Genomic DNA, 26,961 nt, shown 5'->3' with positions numbered 1-26,961 from the left:
TTTCAACAACCGAGGGGGCTGCTAAAAAAACATGATATTTTCACGTCCGGTTATATTGGTGCGATAAGAGCAACCGTAAAGGGCCACCCACATTAGATCCGTTTGCGTTGCGTTGACGTAAATTTGACAGTTAGATAATAGATTTAGCTGTCACTTTGCCGCAACGCGTCCGATCCGGATCTAATGTGCGTGGGCCTTAACGGTCGTTGTCATTTGCGCGACTATTTTTAACAGCGCACAGCGCTCTCATTTTAGTTTAGTCACTCTTCCCTAATAAAAATTGTATGGTTAATTTGCTTAACGACGTGTTCTGGGTATCATCCAAACCATTTGTGGAATAGTTCAATGATTTGGGTTATCGTACGTTTATGGTTATTTTTTATTAGGGTTCTCCACACCGGTCGCTGCTATCGCAGTTATCAATTTACTCGCCGTAGTCCGTACCGGTAGTGAGCATTTTGACAATTCTACGAATAGAAACCTTTCTCCCGCGCTGCTATCAACAATCAATACGAAACTAACGATTTTAAATTGGCTCACCACTTTAGTAGCCTATTGGTCCCAAGCAAACGATTAACGTACCCTATTCTAGTTGAAATTCTATTACTACACTATGTTTGTTTTGATTCGCTATGAAAGTTTGACAGATAACATCAGGGGTGTGTGGATTCATGCAGAACATGCAGGGTGAGTGAAATAGCTTGGGACTGCTTTGGGCCGTTGTTCTGGTACTGAGTGAGCCAAAAATAATAATGATTTTCTTCGGGACCCAGTGGTCTTAGAGTTACCTCTATGCTGCTATCGCGCTGCTAAATTTGGTAACGCGCTTCTCACCGAGAAGCCGGCTGCTATTTTAGTTACTCGTATGGCAACCCCCGATACGGTAGTTGCGCTATGATGAGGGCTGCAAAAATGAGTTTAGCAGCGTTCCGTTACGGTTGCTCTTTACATCACATTGTGAGAGCGCGCTAGAGAAAATCCGAGGAAAATACATAACAAATCACTGTCAAACTTATTTTGAAAGATCTAATTTCATCGAGAATTTCATACATTTTTTATGTTAGCAATAGAGTACTCTTTCACCGTTAGTATTAGCACACACGAAGTGACAGACGACTAACTGGCGAAGAAATCAATTAAAATAATGTGGTTCGCTGTAATAGAATTTTCTTAGAAGCTTGTGCCATCATCCACCAGATGGGATAGTATTTTTGTTTTGGTTTAGCACAAAGTTGATTTTGTGTACAATGATTCTTTGGCAGTGTGCAAAAAGTGTATCATTTTGTCATTTTTTTATGCATTTCAGTTTTGAGTAGAGTGAAAGAGATAGAACCAAAACATTCTAGTACATTTGTAGCCATGTGGTACAATCAACAATCAATACGAAACTATCGATTTGAAATTGGCTCACTACTTGACTAACCTATTGGTCCCAAGCAAACGATTAACGTATCCCATTCTAGTCGGAATTCTAGTACTACATTATGTTTGTTTTGATTCTCTATGAAACTTTGACAGATAAAATTAGGGGTTCGTGGATTTTCCCATGATTCGAGGGGTGCATCGATTAGCTTGGGACCGAAGAGAGTACCAGAGCTGAGCCAAAAAGTTGAGCTCGTTTTTTCGGGACCTTCTGGTCTTAGAGTTACCTCTATGGTACAATCAACAATCAATACGAAACTAACGATTTTAAATTGGCTCACCACTTTAGTTGCCTATTGGTCCCAAGCAAACGATTAACGTACCCTATTCTAGTTGAAATTCTATTACTACACTATGTTTGTTTTGATTCGCTATGAAAGTTTGACAGATAACATCAGGGGTGTGTGGATTCATGCAGAACATGCAGGGGTGAGTGAAATAGCTTGGGACTGCTTGGGACCGTTGTTCTGGTACTGAGTGAGCCAAAAATAATAATGATTTTCTTCGGGACCCAGTGGTCTTAGAGTTACCTCTATGGTACAATCAACAATCAATACGAAACTAACGATTTTAAATTGGCTCACCACTTTAGTAGCCTATTGGTCCCAAGCAAACGATTAACGTACCCTATTCTAGTTGAAATTCTATTACTACACTATGTTTGTTTTGATTCGCTATGAAAGTTTGACAGATAACATCAGGGGTGTGTGGATTCATGCAGAACATGCAGGGGTGAGTGAAATAGCTTGGGACTGCTTGGGACCGTTGTTCTGGTACTGAGTGAGCCAAAAATAATAATGATTTTCTTCGGGACCCAGTGGTCTTAGAGTTACCTCTATGGTACAATCCAGTAGTAGTGGTGTTGCTATGTGGTACACTGAAAAATTGCAATAGAAAGTTAGTCACCAAAGTTTTCGAGCCGCTCCGTCTGTCACTTCGTTTGTGGTATTAGTGAGCAGTTTCACAAATACATGCATTTTAATGGTTGAAAAAAAAACAACCGTTGTCACGTCAAACACTTTGACAGCTGATTTTGTGACTGAAAAAATAAACAAATCGACCTATAGGTATATGTGTTTGCGGGAAATATTGAGCTATGCCATGAACCCGGATGCAAAAGTTTTGAATTGGTTCGTGTCTGATCTATTCTGGACAAATTATTTTGAGCTAGATCAATAAATCCTATGGTTTTGACAGTTCGGATCACTGCACATTTAAATCGGCCATTTCAGCTTTTCGGGCATAAGTCAGAGTTAAGTGTCACCAAAGATATTTAATTAAAGAGATATACCTCTACTCAATTCCTCGAACAAGGCAATGTGATCGCTGTGCCATCTGGTGAGTGCACATTGAAACTGTTAAGAGTCCCCCACCAACTCCACCATCAGCGCTCAATAACTGACAGGTGTCAGCATGACAGATGCTAACGCAGACGTTGATGATCAGACGAGGGAAGATGACTATATCATCCTCGATGTCATCATCATATCATCATATTGTGATAGCAAGATTGTCACTTTTTTTGTGATTGCTCCGACTTTCAATCATTACCAATTTATACGCAACAGATGCACTTGAGAAAACAATCGCACTTCCAAGCTCGCATCATGATTGGCGTGTAATAAGTTTTGCTTTCCAGTGAAAGAGTTTCCAATATCTTCATCGGTATCAGTAAGATGTAAATCTATAATAGTAATTGATGATTTGCAAAGCTGTTGCTCAAAATAATGTTTGTAAGCGTAGAAGCCCGAAAAACAAATTACAGTGGAAACAATGCTCTAACATTAACATACGCCTTTTTAATGCACCACCAACGTAGAGTGCGCCACGTGAGTTCGAGAAGAAACGTCAACCAAACCGTTTGTTTACATCAGAATAAGTATTTTCCCCAACGCAAATAACAGCATTTTTCATTCAAAATCTTGCCAATTTCTATCGGTAATTGTCGTATTGTACGATTTTCCACAAATCTGAACTGATTTGCACCTTAACTATTCACACACAAGAAATCTGGAAGATCATAACCACTAAGGCACTTTTCTAATTTTCCATTTTTCTCAACAAAAATATTCCTGAACACCAGCAGGATCTTTTCAAAAACGTTACAGAATAAAATTTTTCAACTGTAGATTAAGTTTTGCAGCATTTCTGATGAATCAATTTATCAGGAAAAGTCAAAAAGTGTTCCGCTTCCTATGTCTCAAGGCAAACATTTATGCTCACAACACTCTTTTTGACGTTCTCCTATTCACCACCAGAGGTTGAATCGATCGTTTAGTTTAATATTTATTGTCGACAATAAAAATTATTGTTATGATGTTGTACCCTTCCGAAAACGGCAAAACTGCTACCTAACTGTACAATGAATGTACATAGTAAAATGTTGTTACAATGATTTTTATCGTATTTTTCATTTATTTTATTGTTAACATGATTTGACAATTGTTGTTACATAAAATATTGGTGTGTTTTCATTGTGGGGTACTTCACGAACAATAAAAATAACTCTGATTAAAGCATGCAGACTATGAGAGGGTCAGCAACACACCGAAATGAACGTCCAGAAATCTGACCGATATCGGACTTACTCTATTCGTCAATTGAACGCCTACGACCAGATCGGTTTGAGTTGAATTCAAATCACCTGCCTAATCTAAATCCCGCTTAATGCAGACCTTTTCCGTGACTGCACGGAATACACGGAATCATACAATAATAATAAAAAAAAATCCACCACTTGAAGATGTCAGGAAGAAACTCACAGGTTGAAGCATATTTCATGCGCGATTCTCTCCAGTCGAATGCATTAACTTATCAACGACGCTCAACCACCAAGGAGACGACCTAGAGAGATGGAGTGCAGGGGAGTTGGCCTGCATTTTTCACAAGTTCCGGATCGAATCTCAATCCATAACCAGTAAAAAAAAAGACGCACCCGTAACATACATACCACTCCCTTCCCTTCCCGGGGCGATGTTTTATTTTTTCGATTTATTTTTAAAGTCGATAAAGTAGATCTGTCAAGCCAACACATACACTCTAAAGTACACTGTTATTATTTTTAATCAATAAATTCGCCAACCAACAGAAAATAACAATAATATATAATGTTATTGAAAAAAAATATATATATGGGGAAATCTCGAAAATTTCATTGTTAAGATACTTAACAACCCCCCTTTTTTATTGTAAATTTTCCATTTACCATGAAATTTACTGTTTAGTACAACAAAAATCAAGGTAAATTTATTGTAGACGTAACAATATAAATCATTGTTAAGAAAATAATTTTCGTCTTACTGTTACATTGTTTTTTTAATGTATTGTTGTCGTTATTTTTTTTCGGGAGTAAACATGGAGAAACATTCCCTCTCCCTTAACAATTATTCCAACACACCAGCCACTGGAAATGCAACGTATCGAAACCATTGCTAAACAAACGTATGTATGTATGTATGTAAGTAGCCACCATCCTAGCTTGGGTCTTGCCCTGCATGCGGCTCCACTCAACAGCAAGATCAAATTCCGTCATCATTCTGAATTCAACATACTGCTGTATGAAGGGCCAAAAAGGGTTGGACGGGCCCGTAAGCAGAGGCACTTACGCGAAACCCGCGGGAATAAGAGAATCTCCTTCCAACAATATGATCCAACAAAATGAATAACGAAATTCGCAATACATGTTAAGCTTTCCACGGGATGGTTTGTTAAAGAAGAGCGCGTCAAATTCATTGCAACTGTTGGAGTGAAATGTAACTATCTAAAATGACAGTACACATTCCCTCCTAGACTCCGGTTGGCACTCCACTCCATTGTCCAGTTACAACTTGATGCCCTGATGCTCCCTCCCGTCCCAGTATTTATTGTAATTTACATTATGAATTTATATATAATCATGTAATATATAATGTATATAAAATCTGTAGTAAAATGAAAAATATAATAAAAAATAAAGATGTTAAACAAATTACAAACAACCTAGATTATTGGGTCCTATACACACACTTTTTGTTTTATGTGCCGTGAAATGACATAATGCATCATTGTATGTTTTGAAAATATAATACTAAAGTATTGAATCAATAGACCGAAAATCGAGGTTCTTTGGACATGAGACATTATATTTAAAAGGATACTACCAAACCGACCATCAAACGCACTGCCCACAAAAGCAGACACGTCCCCTCGAAAATGCAATCGAGAAATGTACAAGAACAATCCTCAACTGGAACGTACTCACCAAATCAATATATCCGGGAGCGCATTCCCGATGTCGTCGAACGGCAAAAAAAGGGAACTCGGTGAGCAAATTTGTGATACGGAATTTTCACTGAAAACAACCACGAATTTCACCACATCCAACTGCGAAACACGTTCAGAAGCACTTTTGGTACACTTTCGATATCAATTTCTTTTGATTTTTTTTTTATTTTTTGCTAAAATAGTTGCAAGTGTACCAACATCAACACCAATCGTGCCAAGCTTTACACGCACCTTGCAGCGCATACATAAACTGAAATTAAAATTTTCACTCGCGATGCCACACATTTCTGGTCTGGGAGAAACAATCAAACCACGCAGCGCCACACCTTCTGATGCTTGTTATTTTGCAAACATCATGAATCATGTTTTCTTTCTCGATTCTAAAACTTCTCGGAAAGCGAGAAAACTACCACTCACACACGTATAACCGTCCGGGAGGCAGAGTGCCAGCGCTAATCCGGCAAATGCAGCCGAAAACTATGAAGGCGAACGCACGCACAAAACAGAGAACAAACACAACCTTATCCAAAGGGGTTCCGTGCGCGACTGAAACCATTGCTAAACAAACGTAATGAAATAAATATGCCGTCTTCCATGGCCAACACATCACGTATTCTATTCACAATTACGTTGGAATAATTATTACTTTCCTATTTTTAACGTAAGAATTACTTTCCTATTTTTAACGTAAGTTTGCGTTTTCATTTACCGGCGTATTTTTAAACGCCGGTAAATGAAAACGCAAACGGAAGCTGCCGAAGCTGACTGATGACGATGAATGATGAGACCGCTTAGTGTTTTGATTTGCGCTGTACCGTCAGACGTAGTGGTGTGAGTTCGTGCATGCATAGAGGTTGGTGTGCGTGTTTTCATCCAACGCTGCAGTTCAACTTTGTCTCGTCACAAACCTTTTGGATAACAGCAAACAAAAAAAATGTAATGTCGATCAATGTAATTCAAGCTGATGTATGATATAATTATGATGTAACAAAAAACAGATACAATATTACATCAATCGATGTAATTTTGTTCTCAAAATCGATGTACATCGTAAAACGTTATATTACACAACCGATGGATTGACCTGGTTGCAGCAGTTTGGATGTAATATTCAACAACTTTTTTTTCTGTGTATTCCAACGAGTGAAGGGGGTCGGGTGTCATGTCGGTTTGTCGGTGCCAATATAACCGAACGTGAAAATCTCAATAGATATTATTATCGCGCTTATGTTAAATTCTCATTTGGTGACAGTCGGAGCGCGCCGCTCATAAGCGCGCTGCAACCCCGACCATGAGAATTATACACAGGTGTGTAGCTTAGAAAGTATTTTATGGCAGCGGCTTGAGGGGCGAATCCTGGATAAAGAGCCGCCGTGTGTTAAATCCGAGGGGGGCGTCACATCTAAATCTCAATTCTAGATGCTCGAAAAATCTTACACAAGCAAACCAATCTACTAAAAATCTTTCTCGCATCTACTTGCATCGCACATCATCTTTTTGCAGGAAATCATCAGGATCGTCATACATTTTCTTTCTATCTACTCAGCGTGCGCGCAGCTAACCACACTAAAACAAAATCTTTTTCTTCGCATCGTAGATAGAGTCGTCCCCCTCGGTTAAATCAATGGGCGCAGTCGTACCAACAATCAATACGAAACTAACACTACTTGACTAGCCTATTGGTCCCAAGCAAACGATTAACGTATCCCATTCTAGTCGAAATTCTAGTACTACGCAATGTTTGTTTTGATTCGCTATGAAAGTTTGACAGATGAAATGAGGGGCTATTCGTTTTTCCTATGTTTCGAGGGGTGAATCGATTAGCTTTCAAACGGGAATCGATTAACAATGCCGCCCCTGTTAACGGAAGCCCATAGTGATGGTCCCGTGGTCGTATTACGCTCGATTCGCCATTAGAATGCAACTTGAAGAGATTTGTTGCTGGGGGAACGTCCAGTACCGTTTTTATCATGAATAGCCGAAGACGAAATCGATCAGAGCTATCGAAAACGAAAATCTAGGCAAAAATTAAGACAAACAGAAAGCTGCAGCAAACATAAACAACAACGGTGGAACGTCATTGAGTGTATACGTTAAAGTTACACTGTTATTTTTTTTACTTTGAAGCTTTCCGCTTGACAGTTAATATCATTAATATTTATACTAAAAATTATAATATCTACCAATTTGAGCAATCTTTACATCAAATATTACTTCAGATCAAGTTTTACTTCCCCTATAGGGGTGGCCCTTAAGTAAAAGTGAACTTGGGTACTTTTTTCTTACTGTGTAGGTCGATTTGACTACACTCAAAAGATTTTCAAATATAAATAGATTAAAAGTTACGCTAAATCGCAACTCTCCTGACCGACGCATAGCTTGGTATAAAGTGAGAGAATACGAACTTAGTAAAAAATGGTTTACGCATAGATAGAATAAAGTGAATGTATTTATTCGATTCATAACTGTCAGTTTCATTTGCTTTGTTTTTTAATGCAAATCAAAAATGCTGCTAAAATAACAAAAAAATATTTTATTTTCTTGGTACTAGGTACCTATCAGCATAGAAATAAATAAGGATATTTATTTATAAATTGTTCTGATCCCTGCGTCGTACAAAACCGCTCGAGTTAGAATCCGGTTCACTACCGGACATGGTACCGAGTTAATCAAGTTCAGCCGCATCGCCGCATCGCACTTGTGGACCACCACCATCGAATTACTAGTTAGCACTAATTAGTCCGGTGCAGTATAGGCACAGACAAACAGACATAACACACTGAATATTTATCAATGTAAAACATCGTCGCTAAAACATTACCGCCATCTGTTGCGAACACTGTGGTGGGTAGTACGCTGAACAGATGGCGGTAGTGTGTAAACGTCAAACGCAAGAGAATTGACTATGCGCGCCACAAGTGGCGGTACTACCAACTACGATACTTTTAAATTGTCCGTTAAATGCTTGTTCGATGAACAATTTGCGAGAGTTATGTCTGTTTGTCTGTGGTATAGGTTCTAGAACGGGGGCTTGTTGAACAAATCCGTTAAAATGACCAACAACCACGCGTCTTATCGATTCCCTCGCCAATGAAGTCAGCCGGTAAGCTGTTGATTAGGAAATCCGCAGCATTCGGATAGTGATTCTGTGTGGCATCGGGCATCGAACCGGACTCGAACCAGCAATCACTGTGGAGAATTTCCCAGGAAATTCGACGGGATTTCAAAGTGGTCGATGGCTCTATGGCGAACGCTCATTCGCACACATGAGTACCTACTTATCCAGCTCTTCAATGCTTCCGATGCATGCAACTGGCTGGCCAGCCGTAAAAATCCACGGTGATGTCAGCGATCCTGAGTATCTAAAATTGAGAACCTTGCTAAAAACTAAAAAAAAACTGAATTGTAATCTTAAAAGCTAACCGAACAACTGCAAGCTTCATCCTGTCAACGTTGCAATTTAATAAACATTGGACGAATTCCTCACCAATATTCGAACTTAGTATAATTATGGGATCAAATTTTAAGCCGATCTATGCATAAACATTGCTTAACCATAACATGTTTAAATTTTAATCTTTCTTCGATTAGTTATATTTTTGAGTGTACACATCCTGCCCCTCACGCTAAGATGCACATACCTAAAAGTCGGTAAAGAATACCTAGATATCGGTAAAAATTATCGAAGAAAGTGCACATACCTTAATTATCTGTAATCATGGATTACCAATAATTAACGTTAAAAATGTCCTAATTTATGGTAAAAAATATCCTAAGTAAAGAAAAAAGTAACGATTTTTATCGGTAAAAAATATCGATAATTTTTTACCTATAATTTTAGGTAATCGTAGCTTAGAGTGCTGATTTTCCCTGAATATGATTGAAACATTTCAATCTGACTAGATGGTCGGCACCATTTCTTATTGACATTTTGGCACATCAGCACCAGCTACGTGTTTCACATCCTCTTCAAGTGACATTTTCTGACGTCAGAAACAAACCTTTCAAAACAACATTGAAAATTTTTATCAGCTGTGCATACAATTTTCGCAAAAATGCACAAAAAATCGTGTAAATTGATCTTTAGATCATAAGAGTTTATTCATTTAGTTTTAAAAGCATCAAACCACTATAATTTAATGTTACTTTTCGTCGGTAGTTGTTAATTGTTACAGAAAATGGTAAGAAGTGACTTTTTGCATCATTGTTGTGACGCCTCGTACGCAAATGGAAATGACCTTTCTCTTTCATTCCAGGGAGCAAACGTTTCCCAGCTTGAACGTGATATCGGTGCCGATCAGTTCCCTCCTAATGAACATTATTTCGGTTTAGTGAATGTTAGTGGAATTAAATCCCTTTGAGGAACCGGTACTACGAATTTGTTTATTTTATTTCCAGTTTGGCAACACCTGCTATAGTAATTCAGTATTGCAAGCCCTTTACTTCTGCAGGCCATTTCGGGAAAAGGTGCTAGAATACAAGGCCAAAAATAAGCGCACGAAGGAAACGCTGCTCTCCTGTTTGGCTGACCTATTCTACAGCATTGCCACTCAGAAGAAAAAGGTCGGTTCGATCGCACCGAAAAAATTCATTGCCCGGTTGCGGAAGGAGAAAGAAGAATTCGATAATTATATGCAACAGGATGCACATGAGTTCTTGAACTTCTTGATCAACCATATAAACGAAATAATCCTAGCGGAACGAAACCAAGCGAAAGGTGGCGCAACGGGCGGTAATAAGAACATCGGCAGCTTGGGAGGAAGCCTGAATGGGGACAGCTCGGGACAACCGCAAGAACCCACCTGGGTGCATGAGATATTTCAGGGTATATTGACCAGTGAAACTAGATGTTTAAATTGTGAGACTGTTAGCAGCAAAGATGAAAACTTTTTTGATTTGCAAGTGGATGTCGATCAAAATACTAGCATAACACATTGTTTGAGGTGCTTCAGTAATACCGAGACCCTGTGCAGTGACAACAAGTTTAAATGTGATAATTGCTGCAGTTACCAGGAGGCACAGAAGCGTATGCGAGTTAAAAAATTGCCAATGATACTGGCATTGCATCTCAAAAGGTTCAAATATATGGAGCAGTATAATCGTCACATAAAAGTTTCCCACAGGGTTGTGTTTCCTCTTGAATTGAGACTGTTCAATACGGTATGATTAATGGTTCAACATGATGGCTTTAGGTTCATGCTTAATAATGGTTTATTTTTACCTAGTCGGATGATGCCGTGAACCCTGATCGACTTTATGATCTTATGGCGGTGGTTATTCATTGTGGTTCGGGGCCAAATCGTGGACACTACATTAGTATCGTCAAAAGTCACGGATTCTGGTTGCTGTTTGATGATGACATGGTTGATGTAAGTGAGAGTTGAAATTCAACAATAAGTCGCGTCTAATGTTGAATGATCGTTCTAGAAAATTGAGGCCTCAACAATAGAAGATTTTTATGGTCTTACTTCGGACATACAGAAATCATCAGAAACAGGTTATATTTTATTCTACCAGTCACGGGATGCAACCTGAAGCATGCGTAAGTAAGAAATTTGTTTTATTTTAGGGGAAAGTAAAGTCGTTGAAGTAATTTATTCTTGAGTATAATATATAGCAACTTGTTTAGCATGTCTAGTGGTGAAAAAAGAGCAGCAGAGGAGCACTGTTTTCATTTTAAAATTCTTTCTATTGGCGAAAATTTACAACAAATTCATTTTTGCGCTTAGTTAGAATGCGAGCCTTTAATAATTACGTACGAAAGATACAAAAAATGTTAGAATCTGTCCAAGCAAGTAGTAATAGATATCTAATGTCTATTAGATAAAAAGTGTAAACTTGCTGCAACAAAAAAAAAATAACATGAGTTGTGAGACAAAACTAGCAAGCAAACACAAGTCAACCGCCCGGAAATTATTTCGGATATCATGCTTAAATACAGCCGTTTAGAAGTGAGTACCGTCATCATTTTCTTCTTCTGACATATTCGAAATACCTTTTTTTCCTTTTATTTAAGGGCAAGATAGGCAGAACCCACAAATGACCGATATCATTTTGTGGAGTCATCGAGTCATCGCAATCGAGTGCCAATTCACCGACGAGCGTCGATTGCCAATTGGCCAATCAAGTGCCAGGGAGGCGTCTTCCACACCGGCAACCTCTAGGACACATGGGCCGCAATTTTACTTGCCGTGACTAGAAATGTTTTCACTGGAAATCCTACACTGAGGAAATAATTCGTTCGAATTTCATACGAAATGCTTATGGATTTTAACCAAAAGAATTTGTTTTGAATTTCATACGATAGCATTATGAACGCACGCCTTCGTTATCGTTTATGATTTTCGCTATATATTGATATGAGTTTCATAAAGCTGTCGTATGAAAATATTGTTATGATTATGAAAACCATATTTCATTCATATGGATTTTGAATGAGTGTAATACGGAATATAATCGTATCAACTATGAAATCGTGAATATTTATGCTCCTTCAGATTTTGTTTTATTTTTCATGTGAAATTAATTTAATTTAGTAAAACAAACAATTAAATAATTTGATTTGCATTGTCTATTTGATTTAACCTTAATATTAGTTTATATTAGCACGAGTCAATGCCTGAAATATCTTTTGCTTGGTCCACGTAATTAAGGCTGCCGTATTTACACCACACTCTGTAATTTTAGTCGAAATTCGTTGATTAAATAGTAATATAGATGCTAATTTGTACCCGGAACATCCTTTTACACTGAATTTAGCGTTTTTTACCTCTGAACACAGGCAAAGCATCCACCGGAACCTTGAGATCCGATAACAATTGCTGTTCGTACGCCATATTGTTTTGCTTTGAACAAACGTCATACGATCGTTTCATACAAACGACGCATCACAGACAAACATACATAACACATTGAATATTTCGCATTGTAAAACATCGTCGTTAAAACATTACCGCCATCTTTCGAGTACACTGTGGTGGGTATACTATACTATAGTACGCTGAACAGATGGCGGTAGTGTGTAAACGTCAAACGCAAGGGAATTGACTATGCGCGCCACAGGTGGCAGTACTACCAACTGAGATACTTTTAAATTAACCGTTAAATGCTTGTTCGATGAACAACTTGTGAGAGTTATGTCTGTTTGTCTGTGGACGCATTATTTTTTTCATACAAGGTAAACTAATAAAGTTCATTGTAGTCTCGTATGAACTTCAAACGCGTTTCGTATGAAAATCATGATTGAGACGTGCAATTTGTATAAGCCTGCTATGGAAATTTTCACAGTTCAAAATGCTCGTTCATACGAAACGTATTATAAAAATCTTAATTCTAGTTTTCTCAGTGTATGTATGAGTGCTCATTGCAAGACAGCCTATATTACATTTTTATTTGATCAATTGTAGTATATCCCGTGTCCTTAGTTTAGAGCATGTCGTATTACCAATCGGTGGAAACTAACGATTTTAAATTGGCTCACTACTTGACTAGCCTATTGGTGCCAAGTAAATCTATTAACGTACCCCATTCTAGTCGAAATTCTAGTACTACACTATGTTTGTTTTGATTCACTATGAAAATTTGACAGATATAATGAGAACGACCCAAATTTGAGTTTAGTTCACTCATAATTGCCAAAAGTGCAGGAACTCATTTGCCTCATGTTTTCCCAGCATTTTCCAGGGAAAAATTCCCGAATTTGAGAAAAGTAAAGATTGGATTCACTCAGTCTATTGGTACTGCTCCGAGACTGAATAAAATTTTCGTCAATTAACTCATTTTTCGGCAGATTTTATAGGTTTTCCACAGGAAACCATGAGACAAATTTTACTCATCGCTGAGTTCCTGCACTTTTGGTGATTATGAGTGAACTAAACTCAAATTTGGTTCTCATTCGCCGTGAGGGGTTCGTGGATTTTCTTATGTTTCGAGGGGTGCATCGATTAGCTTGGGACCGAAGATAGTACCAGAGCTAAGCCAAAAAGTTGAGCACGTTTCTTCGGGACCTTCTAGGTATACCTACCTAGATATAACGAAACTGTCACTGATTATCTCATCTATCCGATGGTGATATTACAGAAGAATACTAAGATGAAACAGTTGGAAGATTTTTTTTTTCTATTTTAGTGTCCTCTTTCACGGTCCCTTTCATCCACTGAATACCCCCCGTATGCAAGGTAATTTTGTGGCTTTGCTGCCCCCTCGGTAGAGATGAAATTTTGCGCTCTTTTTTTATAAAAACAATCACACCAAAATCAGAGATGTCCCATTTTTTTAATTATTCGATTAACAATCAATCGATTATTTTTTATTCGCTGTGCTGTCATTTTTCCACCAATGAGAGTGCATTATATGTTTGAAACGATTGATGATGATCCTCTGGAGAAGTTAATGCTTATATCAGCATGATATAACCGATTACAAATATTTTACTTTTCGGTTCGTTAATCGATTAATCTATCATTCGAATGAAAATCGGTCATCACTAGATGAATGTGAAACGTCATTTCAAATTTAAGGCCGTACATAAATAATGATACAATTTGAAAGGGACCGACGCTAATCACAAATTACGTCCCCATGGTAACAGAAATAAACACGAGTGTGGACCGGTTGATATTACCATAGAGGTAACTCTAAGACACGAAGGTCCCGAAATAATGTGCTCCGCTTTTTGGCTCAGCTCTGGTACTCTCTTTGGTCCCAAGCTAATGATTCACCCCTCGAAACATAGGAAAATCCAATAACCCCTCATTTTATCTGTCAAACTTTCATAGCGAATCAAAACAAACATTGTGTAGTACTAGAATTTCGACTAGAATGGGATACGTTAATCGTTTGCTTGGGACCAATAGGCTAGTCAAGTAGTGAGCCAATTTAAAATCGTTAGTTTCGTATTGATTGTTGATATTACTTTGCTTGTTTGAATGATAATTTGCGATAATCGTCGATGGAAGTCAAAAGTTATGTTATATGTATCGAGGTAGCCTTTTTTCGAAAAATAGGTAACTAGTGTAAAGTGAGTGATTGTTTGAGATTATTCAGCGTGCAGTGAGAAACTGTACTTTTCTGTTTGGTATTTTATTACGCTACTAGATGTTTTGACAAAACCTTAATTGATGATATCTTTCAATATTGATTTGTGTGTATTTTGGATGAATTAAAAAGAAACGGTGTCCCATTGAATAAAATATGTGGAAACAACAGTTTGTCATAAATTGTTTTACGCAAGATATCATGTAGGCTGCGCTGAAAATATGACGTGTTGTTTTTTTCAGCTGCGCTTCTTCCTTCCGGAAATTGAACAATTCAGGCATAACATTTGATAACGGCACAAAAGCATTTGTAAACAAACCTTCTAAGGCCCTCTACACGCGAACCAAAGTACGCCCACGCAAACCAATACCTTAGAAAGTTTTTTTTACAAATGCTTTTGTGCCGTTATCAAATGTTATGCCTGAATTATAGTTTCAAAATACTTTAAAGTATGTGCCAAAACTTATATCCAATCATCCAAGAAGTGATCAGTGTCGATTTTGCGTCGGTCGTTTTGTTTTTTCCCTTTATTTGGTTGATGATCCGGGTCCAACTTGCTACCAGAACCAAACATCAAAGTGCATTTATTCACAAGCTGCTTATTCATCTCTGTCTACGACTCTTTGTGAGACAACTGGCTCTGATCATCGCTAACGTGCAATATGAAAATGTACACTTGAAGGATCGAGGCTGGTCTTTTTCACGATGCGTGCACAGAGTGACATGAAGAAGAAAAGTGATATTTAGTTATTGTGTGGTTGGATTCGCTTTAGGAGGAATTGTTTAAAAATGACTAGAGAAAATTAAACATCGGGAATGCGCTCCCGAATATATTGATTTGGTGAGTACGTTCCAGTTGAAGATTGTTCGCTCTAAATAACCCTTTTTTGAATACATTTCATTAATCAAACATTATTATATGCTGGGTTTGGGGGGGCAGCCTAAGGGTTTCAACGGATTTGTAGACTGGACAAGGGTTCGTGGATTTGCCAGTCCCTTGTCACGTGTTGATAGACGTACATCTTGTCGTTTGTCTTCCAAAAGTCTTCAATGAAGTTGATTCACCCTGCTGCAACAAACCATCAGGCAGAACTTTACAACCAGTGAAGTATCTGCAGTCATAGGTAATCCTTGCACTGATGGTGGGTTCTATTCACATCACATCGCATCACAAATAGGTAACTAGTGTAAAGTCTCTATTGGTAAAGTTATGTTTTTCCAGGTTCATTAAAATAAAACAGTCTTTCAATAAGCTGCATGAAATTTTATTGGAAGCTAATATTTTTTAAATTAGTCTTAACAACTCTGCTTTATGTTAAACTATCATGCCGCCCACTTGATCACTTTTGCCGTTTTGTTTCGTATGGGATGAATTTTGGACATTGTTACCCTTATAAATTTATGATGCTCATCTCATTTGAAACTTAATAATATAATTTAATAAAAGCAAATCTATTGAAATTTAAATATTGAACAAGGTAACATTATGTTATTGTATTGTATGGAATGTTCGAATCAGAAAGAAAAGGTCACTAAAACTTATTTTGCAACATTAAAATAATATTTATTTATTTTTGCTAGTTTTGCCAACACTACCATAAATCATGCATAGTGTTAAGCGCTATGTATTTTTTCCGTATATTTTGCCGTACACTGCATAACAACTTAGGGGCTGTTCATGTACTACGTAGACAGTTCATGAAGGGGGAGGGGGGGGGGGGGGTAATTATCCACGCCCCATACAAATTTTAAAATTTGTGTATGGACAATTGTAGACGCAGAGGGGGGGGGGGGGGAGGTCAAGAATAAAAAAAAAATTGTCTACGTAGTTAATGAACAGCCCCTTACTAGTGGAGTGGTTTACTCTTTTCTGCCAAATTAACTGTCAAAAGTTGTGTTTTACAGACGATGCTCGTCTTGCCCCATATGGCCATATTACACCACTATTGTTACAGAGTTCTGTGTCGACTATTGTAAGCGTAATGAAAGTAGTTGTCAATGAGCGTAGCCTGCGGGAATATCGTCGTCGTTCGTCCGTTTGTTAAATAAATAAATAAATATTTATTTATGGTCCAGTAAGGGAAATAAGTTCATAGATAATATAGCAAATTGCAAATCAAGATGAGTAATGCCGAGAAGATCTTAACGGGATTCAAACTTGTTGCCTTCGAAATGGTATGCTTTGCAATCGCAATCACCAAACAAAGGTCAACGAAAACATGTTTAACATTAAATATGTACCTTATACCAAGTACAGACTATGGCTTATGTCATGTAATATAGGCTGTCTTGCAATGAGCACTCATACATTTAGTTTTCACTGGAAATCCTATGTGTGAGTGCTCATTGCAAGGCAGCCTATATTACATGATATAAGCCATAGTCTGTACGGGGTATTAAACATGCCTGCACCATCTTTGAACCCGTGCCTATTTTCTGTCACCAAAGAAGTTCGGACAAATTTTCATTACATCAAATATTTACCTTTAAATTAAATTTGTTTTTATTAAAGATGTACACTCACTCCTCGCCGTTCAAGTTTTCCCTTCTTATGCAACAAACTCGTACGGGATCGGAGCCAGGAAGACTGGCTCTGGTGGGTTCACGATGACCTGCTCGCCCCGTGTTGGATGTGGCTTGCGCTTCAGGCAGATCTTGGCCTTCGGGTTCTTCTGCTTCAGCTCGTGGCGGAGCGCGTCGTTTTCCTTGACACGGCGCAGGAAATCTTCACGGCAACGCGATGGCTTGACGTGTTCGACGCGAACGTTGATGCGCTTGGCTAGGATCTTGCCGCGGACGCGCTTGTTCACGATGACACCGAGAGCGTGCTTGGTGACGTTGTACACACGGCCGGTCTTACCGTGATACGCCTTGTAGGGCATACCCTTGTGGACGGCACCATGACCCTGAAAAGAGCGAAACATTCGTTAGGAGCTATTTACTGATCATCATTTACATCAGACGATACGAAAATCTACAAAATTATTAAAAGCCTCTCGGACTGCTGGGATCTCCAGAATATGTTAGGTATTTTTGCTCACTGGTGCTCAAGAAATTTGATGAGTCTAATACCCTGGACAGACTATGGCTTATATCATGTAATATAGGCTGTCTTGCAATGAGCACTCGTATATAGGATTTCCAGTGAAAACTAGATGTATGAGTGCTCATTGCAAGACAGCCTATATTACATGATATAAACCATAGTCTGTCCAGGGTATAAGCATAGAAAAATGTAACATTATTTCATATCACCGAAAAATTGAACCAATCATGTTTGACTATGTTCTCTACGGACGCTGTCTTGCTCGTGTAGAGCACATAAAGGATCTCGGCGTTACCTTGGACTGCAGACTCACTTTCAGAATCCACTACAATGACATCATCTCCAGAGCTAATCGACAATTGGGCTTTATTTTCAAAATTGCCGACGAGTTTCGTGACCCGCTATGTCTCGGGTCACTTTACTGCTCGCTTGTGCGATCCTTATTGGAGTCAAGTTCAGTTGTTTGGTGCCCTTTCCATGCTAGCTGGATCACTAGAATTGAATCCGTTCAACGCAAGTTTGTGAGATATGCTCTTCGTTTCCTCAACTGGCGTGACCCAACGAACTTGCCACCGTACGAGCAGCGTTGCCGTCTCCTGGGAATCGAGCCATTAGAGGTGAGACGGACGGTCGCTCAAGCTATGTTCGCTGGAAAGCTGACATTGACTGCCCAACACTGCTGTCACAACTAAATATGTATGCCCCTGAGAGGTCTCTTCGTCAACGCGACTTTCTGTTTTTGGAACCACGGAGCCGGAATTATACACAACACGAGCCAATTCGAGCAATCAGCCGGCAATTCAACAACTTTTTTTATATGTTCGACTTCAATGTATCAGCTGACGTGTTTCGTCATCGGCTACTTGGCCTTTTCCGTACCGTTGACCGTAACTATTTAGTTTAAGTTTTATTCATTTAGACAGTATTTGTCAGTTGAATTTTTCAATAAACAATAAACAACAATAACTATTTTTTTATATAACATCATTGGGGCTTCATCCAGCCCAGTATTGATGTAAAACAACAATAAAACATAAACTGAGTTGTAGCAAAAGGCAAAACCCTTTGGTTCAACGATATTGTAGCTACAAAAGAGACTTCTCCTTCGACGTAGAACTGGTAATCTTAGGTCACAGTAAAGGTTTATAGGGCAAAATGGGGCTGTCTACTTGATTTATTTATATTTTTGTTTATCAACAGGTTCAATGTAATCTCAATCAGAGGTGGTATATGTCATGGAAATTGTATGGAGAAAAAATGTGACATTTTCGCCACACACGATTTCATAGTGACATTTTTGTGTAAGTAAGTCTCATTCGGTGTTGAGATTTGTCAATGTCACTGATAGACTTTCGCGTGATATTTTTTTTTCCTTGGTTTGTTTTCCGTCGATCTTGTTTTCCGTGCTGAGCACCAATGCTACCGACGCCATGGAGGCAGCTCCCACACCTGGCAGTTCAGTACGTAGATACTTGTTCGCTTTAACGGCTCCATGTAATTATTTTGCTCAAGTTATTTAATTTCGTATCAAATTTAGCTAATAAAATATCTCTATATGTTCATCACTGACAGTTGACATGGTTTGCCTTGACCATGACTGTTAGCTCAAATGAATGACCATAGCAGAATTTTGAATATCGCTATGTATTGTCGAGATTTTGCAGCACTGGTCGTTAACACCTCTGACCACAATGCATTGAACCTGTTGATATTCACAAACAAATAAAATAATAACTGTACTAACTTATTAATACCCACCTTACCCTACTCTCAATAAGTTTTTGCGACACTAGCGTTTTTCTAGTTCATCAGATGTACCCACAGACCATCGATCATTCTATGCTCTCTAGTACTGTTTTAACATTATAATCGTACTCACGGAGATGAAAAACTATCCAAAATTAAGTACTTTTCCCTCAATTCCGGGGTTCAGCCCAATAACCCAAATTTGAGTAAATCGCGTATAGTAGTTTCCATTTAACACCAGCAAAAACATTACCTACTCTGAAGTATATTCTACCCAAAATTAAGTTTAATTCACGTAAATTTGAGAATATGCAATTTACTCATAAGTAACTTATTGGGCTGAACTATACCGTGGGGTTGAATCTCTTGTTCCTTTTTTGACAACAATAAAGAGTGCAAGGAGAGGCTAAATTCAATATTAAGTAAATTTTGGATACTATTTTTTCTCCGTGTAAGGCAAGGCGTCAACTGGTGTGGTGGCGATGCCATAAACCAGCAAGTTAAACAATGCGTCCATAGCGAGTGACGTGAAGCTCGCATCGACATATTTTTGACATAGGTACGAATGAACGGCACACAACTGGGCACCTGGCCTTGCCTAACATGTGATCTAGGAAATGAATTAGGAAAGGTTAGCTGAAGAGTATTGTTTTCAACGCAAACGGACAACTTTTAATACTGACCCTCATTTGGAGGATCTGCCAAATATTGTTTGTTTAGGATCGACATCGACATCCAAGCAGTTCTGCATTCCTCATAGGGATTTAATCCGATGATAAACCCGGTTGGAACTTACCACCATAAATGACGAAGAACCGTGCAATCCTTATATAACCAGTATTCAAATTTAGCATGTTTGGAAAAATATTTCCATGATCGCTTAGTTAAAAATACTTAGCTTGCACAAAGTGTAAGTAAACATTTTTCTCAGCTTTTGGCTTAGCTACAAACCACGAGCATCTAAAAGAACGACAGCTTTTAATTTTTACGAAATAGGGGAAATGGATGTAATGCCGGCCTAAAAAAATGCCCCTAATTTCAGCAATCGACTAAATTTTCAATAGCGACCAAAATATCCATTAGTACCGTCCCAATGACGCATTCATCTAGATAAAATTGATAAATAGCAGATTTTTAGCAATGGGACCAATCTTATTAATCCATAGGCCAACATTAGACCCATCCTATGCCTAACTATTTTTGTGTCTAAAAAGTAACTGCATTGATTTTGTAAACAAACATCCAATTCACAATCGGAGCTCGCAGGTGGGTAGGGAAGTATTTTCTTTTACCCTGAACTTTTAGATGAAATGTGTAAACATTACAGTTTTGCAATTACACCTTGATGCAACATACGGCAGACGTTGTTCCTCACTGCCACCTACTTTTTCTTCGGAATCACCGAACAAGATCAATTTCGGAGCATAGCTAAGAGGTTAACGGTGAACTTTTCGTACACCCATTCGGAACATTTCCGAATCACTTTCACCAACAAATACGTTCCATAATCTACTCACCTTAATGTCCACGTAGTCTCCGGCTCTGTAGACCTTCAGGTAGGTGGACAGTGGAATGGTACCGTGCTTTCGGAAGGGACGGGAGAACATGTCCCTGGTACCACGACGATAACCCTTCGAGTTGGTCATTTTGTTAGCTTATTGGTATTGTGAGCGGACCAGATGCTGAAATGATGAAAGGAAATCAATTAGAAACGACACTAGCAATTCATATTCAACGCAAGCCGCATTAGATCCATCAATTTTCAATTCAGCATCCAACTAGCAAGCGTTTTGTTTGGAAATTTCAAACGAAAATTACACAAAATATTCAAACAAGTTCGTTTGAAATTCACGATACTAAGATCAATGGCTACGCTGGAATTACTTTACTTTGCGAATTGATTGAAAATTATTAAGTTTTCACCGAAATTTTACAATTTTTTGAGGAAAATTTGTCGATACGTACTGTCAACTTCACGAATAACAAGGAAAAGGTTATGTTGAGGGATTTCAGCTGTCAACATATGTTGGCTGCACTGGCTTCCGGCTAAAAGTCACTAATGTCACAAAGGCCGCCCCGGTGGGATCGAATGCCTTTTGGAGGGGTATATTTTAAAATGATTTTGTAGATTTTGTTTAAAAAATTTGAAGATGATGTTTAATAATTATTCAAATTTTCTAAACCTTATGCACTGTAGTCTTTTTTAAACGATTTTTGCTATGCGGTTTTTATTACACGATTTTTCGCGATTTACACGGTGTTTTTAACGATTTCTCGATAATGATACAACCGAGGATACAACCTATCGACTTCACAGCAAAAAAAGTTGTTGAATATTACATCGAAACTGCTGCAACCAGGTCAATCCATCGGTTGTGTAATATCACATTGTACGATGTACATCGATTTTGCGAACAAAATTACATCCATTGATGTAATATTGTATCTGCTTTTTGCTATTACATCATTATTTCATACATCAGCTTGAATTACGTTGATCGATATTACATTTTTTTTTGCTGTGTTGAATCCAATCACATTATCCGTTTCAAGCTATAGGTAATCGAATGGCATACCTCAAAATCACAATTTTTGGTGTAAATACAAACATTTTTAAAATATGTCTATATGGACCATAGCATGCTATAATTACAAATGGCATCAAAATCCGATTTTTTAAAACATTTAAACATGTGAAAAATCAGAATCTCGTAGTTTTTTTTACACGGTACGTATCCCCCGTGTAAAAAAGGACCTGAGTGTACTAATAATCAAATCACTAGCAGCAAGAAGGCGCGAGGCTTTGAACAGCAGTAAGTCGTGTGATTCACCAGATGTGATAAGATCTTGATTGGAGAATTAATACAGAAAATAATATCCGACTCCCAGTCAAAAGGCCTTTTTATCATTTCGGCGCTCATGAATGAGATGGCCCACATCTTTACGCTTGTTTATTGTTCGAAACATTTGAGAGGTTTGTTTATGTTGTGATAGCTTGTGCTACACATCAGTTTCTCGCGCCAAGTTCAATCGGTGCAAAAAATGTTTACGCTCTGAATAATTATTATATTTTATAGTTTTGTAATTGCTATATGGCTTAGTTCTAGAATAACAAAATGTTTAATTGCAAACAAAGTTTTGTGGAGATTTCCCGTTTTGTGGGTGACGATGTCCGTCAGCTAGTGGATGTGGATAGGTTTCAACAGAACTATTCCGTTCCGATGTCATCCGTTGAAGATTCGCCGGTTCAGCTGTTTGGAATCGAATTCTACTACATGGACGAAGAGTTGCTACAGCAGTTGGTAAGGTCAGCTCGGGACACTATCGGAAAGTTAGCAGTTGATGAAGTTCGCCGTGATTTGGGAGATTCCGAGTGCGGAAGAAAAAGATCCGATGTCAATATGCTTTTCCGGGTGATCCTTGGGCAGATTGTGGAGTTCAACGAGAAAGAGTTGCTGGATGCGATTTTTACGCTGCAGGATAGTTTACCGGACTTCATCGGTGTCGTGGAAGATGCTGGGATGGTGATGATCAAGGAGTTGAGCTTGGTAAGCTACGAATTCTTGCATGCCGTGTTGGATTGGCGGTGGTTGGGATTGCTGCTAAACTTTGAAATGCAGAAAGTTGGGATGGCTTTGCCAGAGTATGAAGGGCTATATCTCGACGTGCTCGTTAGTCTGGTTCGGCTTGCATTGCTGAAATATAACAAAATTGGAAAAGATGAGTTACCAACCGAAAATCAGTTCTACTGCCCTTGTACGAGGAAAATGTGGATAGCAATGATGACGTTGTCTGAAAGTGAAAGTAACAAGCTGGATTTTTGGAATTGTTTGCAAAAAGCTCTAGAAACGGTCCAGTTGGAGAAACAAGAAGTATCCAGGAAGCAGAATAAAATGCACGGGCTTGCTTTGACAAAGGCGAATGACTTCTTGTTCCAAACTTGGATGATGAGTGGAATAGCATCTCTATATCAATATCATATGTTGGATAATGTCAGCTTAAAGGAAACTCCCGTTATTCGGATTAGTGCGGATTATACAATTTTGGATAGAGCAATTAAGGAAGTTATACAAGGAGAAAAATCAGAAGAGCAGCTGAGGGCTTTTCTATTGCTGCTCAAGCCCATTTACTGTCAATGGTGGCCAATAAAGCACGATTTCCTGGTTACGCTGTGGGATTACTTCAACAAGCGACTTAATTCTCCATTCCAATTGCCATCTGAAGCCCTGAGTAAGCTTGCTTGTATAAATCGATCACCAACTGGATTTATCGAGCAAGCTAATTACCGAGCTAGTCAAGAAGCATTCAATGCCCTCGATTCGAAAATATCCAGCTACAAGTGTTATTTAACTCTGATCGCCTTTATGCTGCGTCATTATTCTGAGAGTAACCAGAAAACAAAAGTACAGATACTCTTCAACCGCACTATTTTGAAAATGGCTCCTGTAAAGCTGGACTCCATGACCGAACAAGGTATCTATAACTTCTCGCTGTTGATGCTCACTATGATGGAAGCAACTCCTTATCAGGATGACTATCTTCGTTTATCGAAACAGCTACTGCAGTTCAAGTTGGATCAGCTGAGCCCCTCGGCGATACTAGATTCTACGATTCGTCGCATAACTACGATAGTCTTGGTGAATATGGCACTCATTATAGCATTCAATCAGCGAGGTTACGATAAGGCAAACCATCTGCAACAGTTCCTGGAAAGTTTAGACGAAGCTTGTCGAAAGTATGGGGACCGGTTGCAGCCCTCGTTGCACGTGCTTGCCGAAGGAATGTGCGTCGTCTACGGCAGAGCCATTTCCAAGGGAGAGTTTGAAAAAGGAGAAGAGAAATTTGTTGGCGCTTGGCTGGGGAAGTACCTGAATAGGTGTTCGGAAGGCGAAAGAGATGCGGTGTTAGATAGTAAGTACATTTTGATTTACACTGAATAGTTGCTGACTTGGTTGTCGTTTTCAGTTTTCGCCCGCTTATTTGATTGTTTCCGGTCCAAACAGCTCTGTCGAGTCGATAATAACAGCGACGATCTGCAACCATTGTACGAGGTTGTACTCCCCTATGTGAAGGATGCATTCAACCAACCAACGAACCCGTGCCTACTCATTGCGGACCTTGCGGCCCATTTCACTTTGTTCTCCACCGGGCAGTCATATGCTACGCCATTCATGGCCATGTTTACCTACTTTGTAGATAACGTCGGTGCCGACATAAACCTGCGACTACATTACATCAAGCTCATCGTAAAGAGTGATCGTATTGGTGAGATAGAGGAAAAATTGCTCGTGCGAAGTTGGTTGAAGTTTGCCCTGTTGAACGGTCGAGAACAGCTGCGTGATCTTTCACAGGCAGTTAACAGAATGAAGGAATTCCGATCGCTTTGTGAGATTCCAGAATATGATCTCTGTGATGGAGACGAGGAGCCGATAGGATTGTTTTTCAAATTCGTCGGGAAGAAGTACAGGGAATTCGAAGGAAAGGACAACCGTGCGCAGTACGATATTACAATCAAATTGCATGCATTGTTTCAACATTTCGACAAATGGATTACGAATCCTAGTGTGGTTATACTGAGGAGAGTGATGACAGTACTAGCTCTTGCCCTGAAGGAATGTGGATCTGCCATATACATCAAAAGCAATCCGACGTGCTTGTATCATGTGGCGTTCAATCAGTATTTTCTGCCAATAACCGTACTCACGGACCGGAACGTCTCTAACGATGTAATTCTGGCGATGGGAAAAGTGTGGCATCGGATAATGGATGCTGTGGGACAAATGAACTATACAAGCGATCCAGTAATTAGCGACCACGTGACGAACATGATGGTGAAATGGGCTCCTCAATTTTCCAAATTCAAAGACAAGAACGATGCCGCCCGGCCGTTTGTTACATTTTTCTCGTCACATAATGAGCCTTTTATAACATTCGCGTTCAACAGGTATGTGTAACTTGTATTTATCTAATCAATTGTTAACTTACTAAGTGCTAATTACATTCTTGTATTGTAGATATTTATTCGCGTACGTTGAACTGCAGGGTGCCCTGCCCAAAGCAAACGCTGAAAGCGGTATGAAAATGCTCCTGTACCTCCTGGGATGTTTACAGAGCACCCAGGACAACGGAAAGATAGCACTTTTTATTCGATTGAATGCCTCTACCATCATGGACCACGCGATGATATGCCACGACAGTTTCCCGAGCAAAGTCATCGCCTCCGAGCTCGTTTTCAACATGCTTGATTGCACCCACAACAACTCCAATCTCATTAAGTTGGAACTGAAAAACTGTCTGTCGTCGTTTACCAAGAAAAACCTCCCTATGGAGACTGGCAGTTACTTCCGTTTTATGTACAATCTGGCCGACAGAAATCCGGAATTTATAAAATCAATTATATCGACAATTCGGTCGGAGCTTACGGAAACAGAGCGCTTGCGGGGTGGCGGTGAAGACAAACATCTTCGTCGATTGCTGTTGCAACTGGAAGGAGCCGTAGAAGCTAGTTTTGCCAAACAAAAAGTTTGATTTTTTTTTGTAAATGCATGCGCCGTAAAAACAAAAAAGTCCGGGATTTACCAAGTCACGCAAGATTCCTGCTTCACTGAAATTTTATCAGCAAAACTCATCAAGAGTAAAAGGTGCGTCATGCCAATCAAAACTTCAAAACTTCAGCAAAAGTTATCAAACCTTCAAAGCTTAATAATGTTTCCTCTACAAACTTTGCACGGTGACCGCTTGATTCAGTCGCTGATTGGTTGATGTTCAAGTTTAAGATTGTATTATTTTTTTTTTAATGTGTACAACATTACTGCCAGAACTACTTGCATTTGTTTAGCACGAATAATTTTCAATATGGACTGCAGAAGCGATTAATGAACCTGCAACGAAGAATAAAAAGACGCCAGATGTCCTGGGAAACTTGGACTACCCATTAAACGAGTAAAATTTGATGTCGACATTAGAGTTAATCATCATGACTCTGAGCAAAACCTCTGCAGATCATCTAAATAGGGTCGGTATTAAAAGTTAATCCAAGTTGGAGCTTACCGCCAGTATTTTCTATGGATATTGGGGATGAACAACATGTTAAAATGTTCCCCCATCCCTAGGCTCATGTGTCAAAATACACTGACCATCGAGAAAGAAGAAGAAGAAAATGTTCCCCACATTCTACTGAACATTTTCTTATAATAATTTATGTGTTACATTATAGAGCTGGGAAATAGTTCCTGAAAATCAAATTTAATAGCTCGAATCTGTTAACGAATCAATTTTACGAGAAAACTTAAAAATCAATAATGATATGCAAAACATCGCTTCTACAACACGGCCAAACACAACACTCAAAATTGAGTCGAATCGAATCATAATTGCAAAAAGTGAAGTAACTCAGTTTTTTAAATTCAAATGGATATATTTTGGACTCAGGGCTTAATATATTTTTA

The 26,961-nt window shown here is 38.8% G+C and overlaps 3 protein-coding genes across 3 annotated transcripts; 2 read left to right on the top strand and 1 right to left on the bottom strand.

Annotated features, from left to right (window-relative positions):
- Positions 1-9,708: 9,708 nt before the first annotated feature.
- Usp12-46 (Ubiquitin-specific protease 12/46) lies at positions 9,709-11,640 on the top strand. Its single transcript, XM_065218262.1, has 5 exons — positions 9,709-9,866; positions 9,942-10,022; positions 10,084-10,845; positions 10,911-11,054; positions 11,113-11,640. Exons 1-5 carry the CDS (start codon positions 9,864-9,866, stop codon positions 11,218-11,220), a joined length of 1,098 nt encoding a protein of 365 aa, XP_065074334.1. The 5' UTR covers positions 9,709-9,863; the 3' UTR covers positions 11,221-11,640.
- A 5,560-nt stretch (positions 11,641-17,200) lies between these two features.
- Positions 17,201-21,575, bottom strand: RpL21 (ribosomal protein L21). Its single transcript, XM_065218369.1, has 3 exons — positions 21,479-21,575; positions 21,031-21,195; positions 17,201-17,627 (listed from the first exon to the last, which is right to left on the bottom strand). The coding sequence occupies exons 2-3, from the start codon at positions 21,157-21,159 to the stop codon at positions 17,271-17,273; spliced, it is 486 nt and encodes a 161-aa protein (XP_065074441.1). The 5' UTR covers positions 21,160-21,195; positions 21,479-21,575; the 3' UTR covers positions 17,201-17,270.
- A 968-nt stretch (positions 21,576-22,543) lies between these two features.
- LOC135698345 (protein MMS22-like) lies at positions 22,544-26,215 on the top strand. The gene is made up of 3 exons (XM_065218261.1): positions 22,544-24,424; positions 24,479-25,457; positions 25,528-26,215. Exons 1-3 carry the CDS (start codon positions 22,630-22,632, stop codon positions 26,039-26,041), a joined length of 3,288 nt encoding a protein of 1,095 aa, XP_065074333.1. The 5' UTR covers positions 22,544-22,629; the 3' UTR covers positions 26,042-26,215.
- The last annotated feature ends 746 nt before the right edge of the window (positions 26,216-26,961 follow it).

This window comes from Ochlerotatus camptorhynchus, unplaced genomic scaffold, assembly GCF_037179485.1.
Source record: "Ochlerotatus camptorhynchus isolate MF236.1 unplaced genomic scaffold, CSIRO-AGI_Acam_v1.1 ptg000085l, whole genome shotgun sequence".
Classification (NCBI taxonomy): domain Eukaryota; kingdom Metazoa; phylum Arthropoda; class Insecta; order Diptera; family Culicidae; genus Ochlerotatus; species Ochlerotatus camptorhynchus.
The sequence above is the reverse complement of the archived record's forward strand: the minus strand, read 5'-3'. Positions and strand labels throughout refer to the sequence as shown.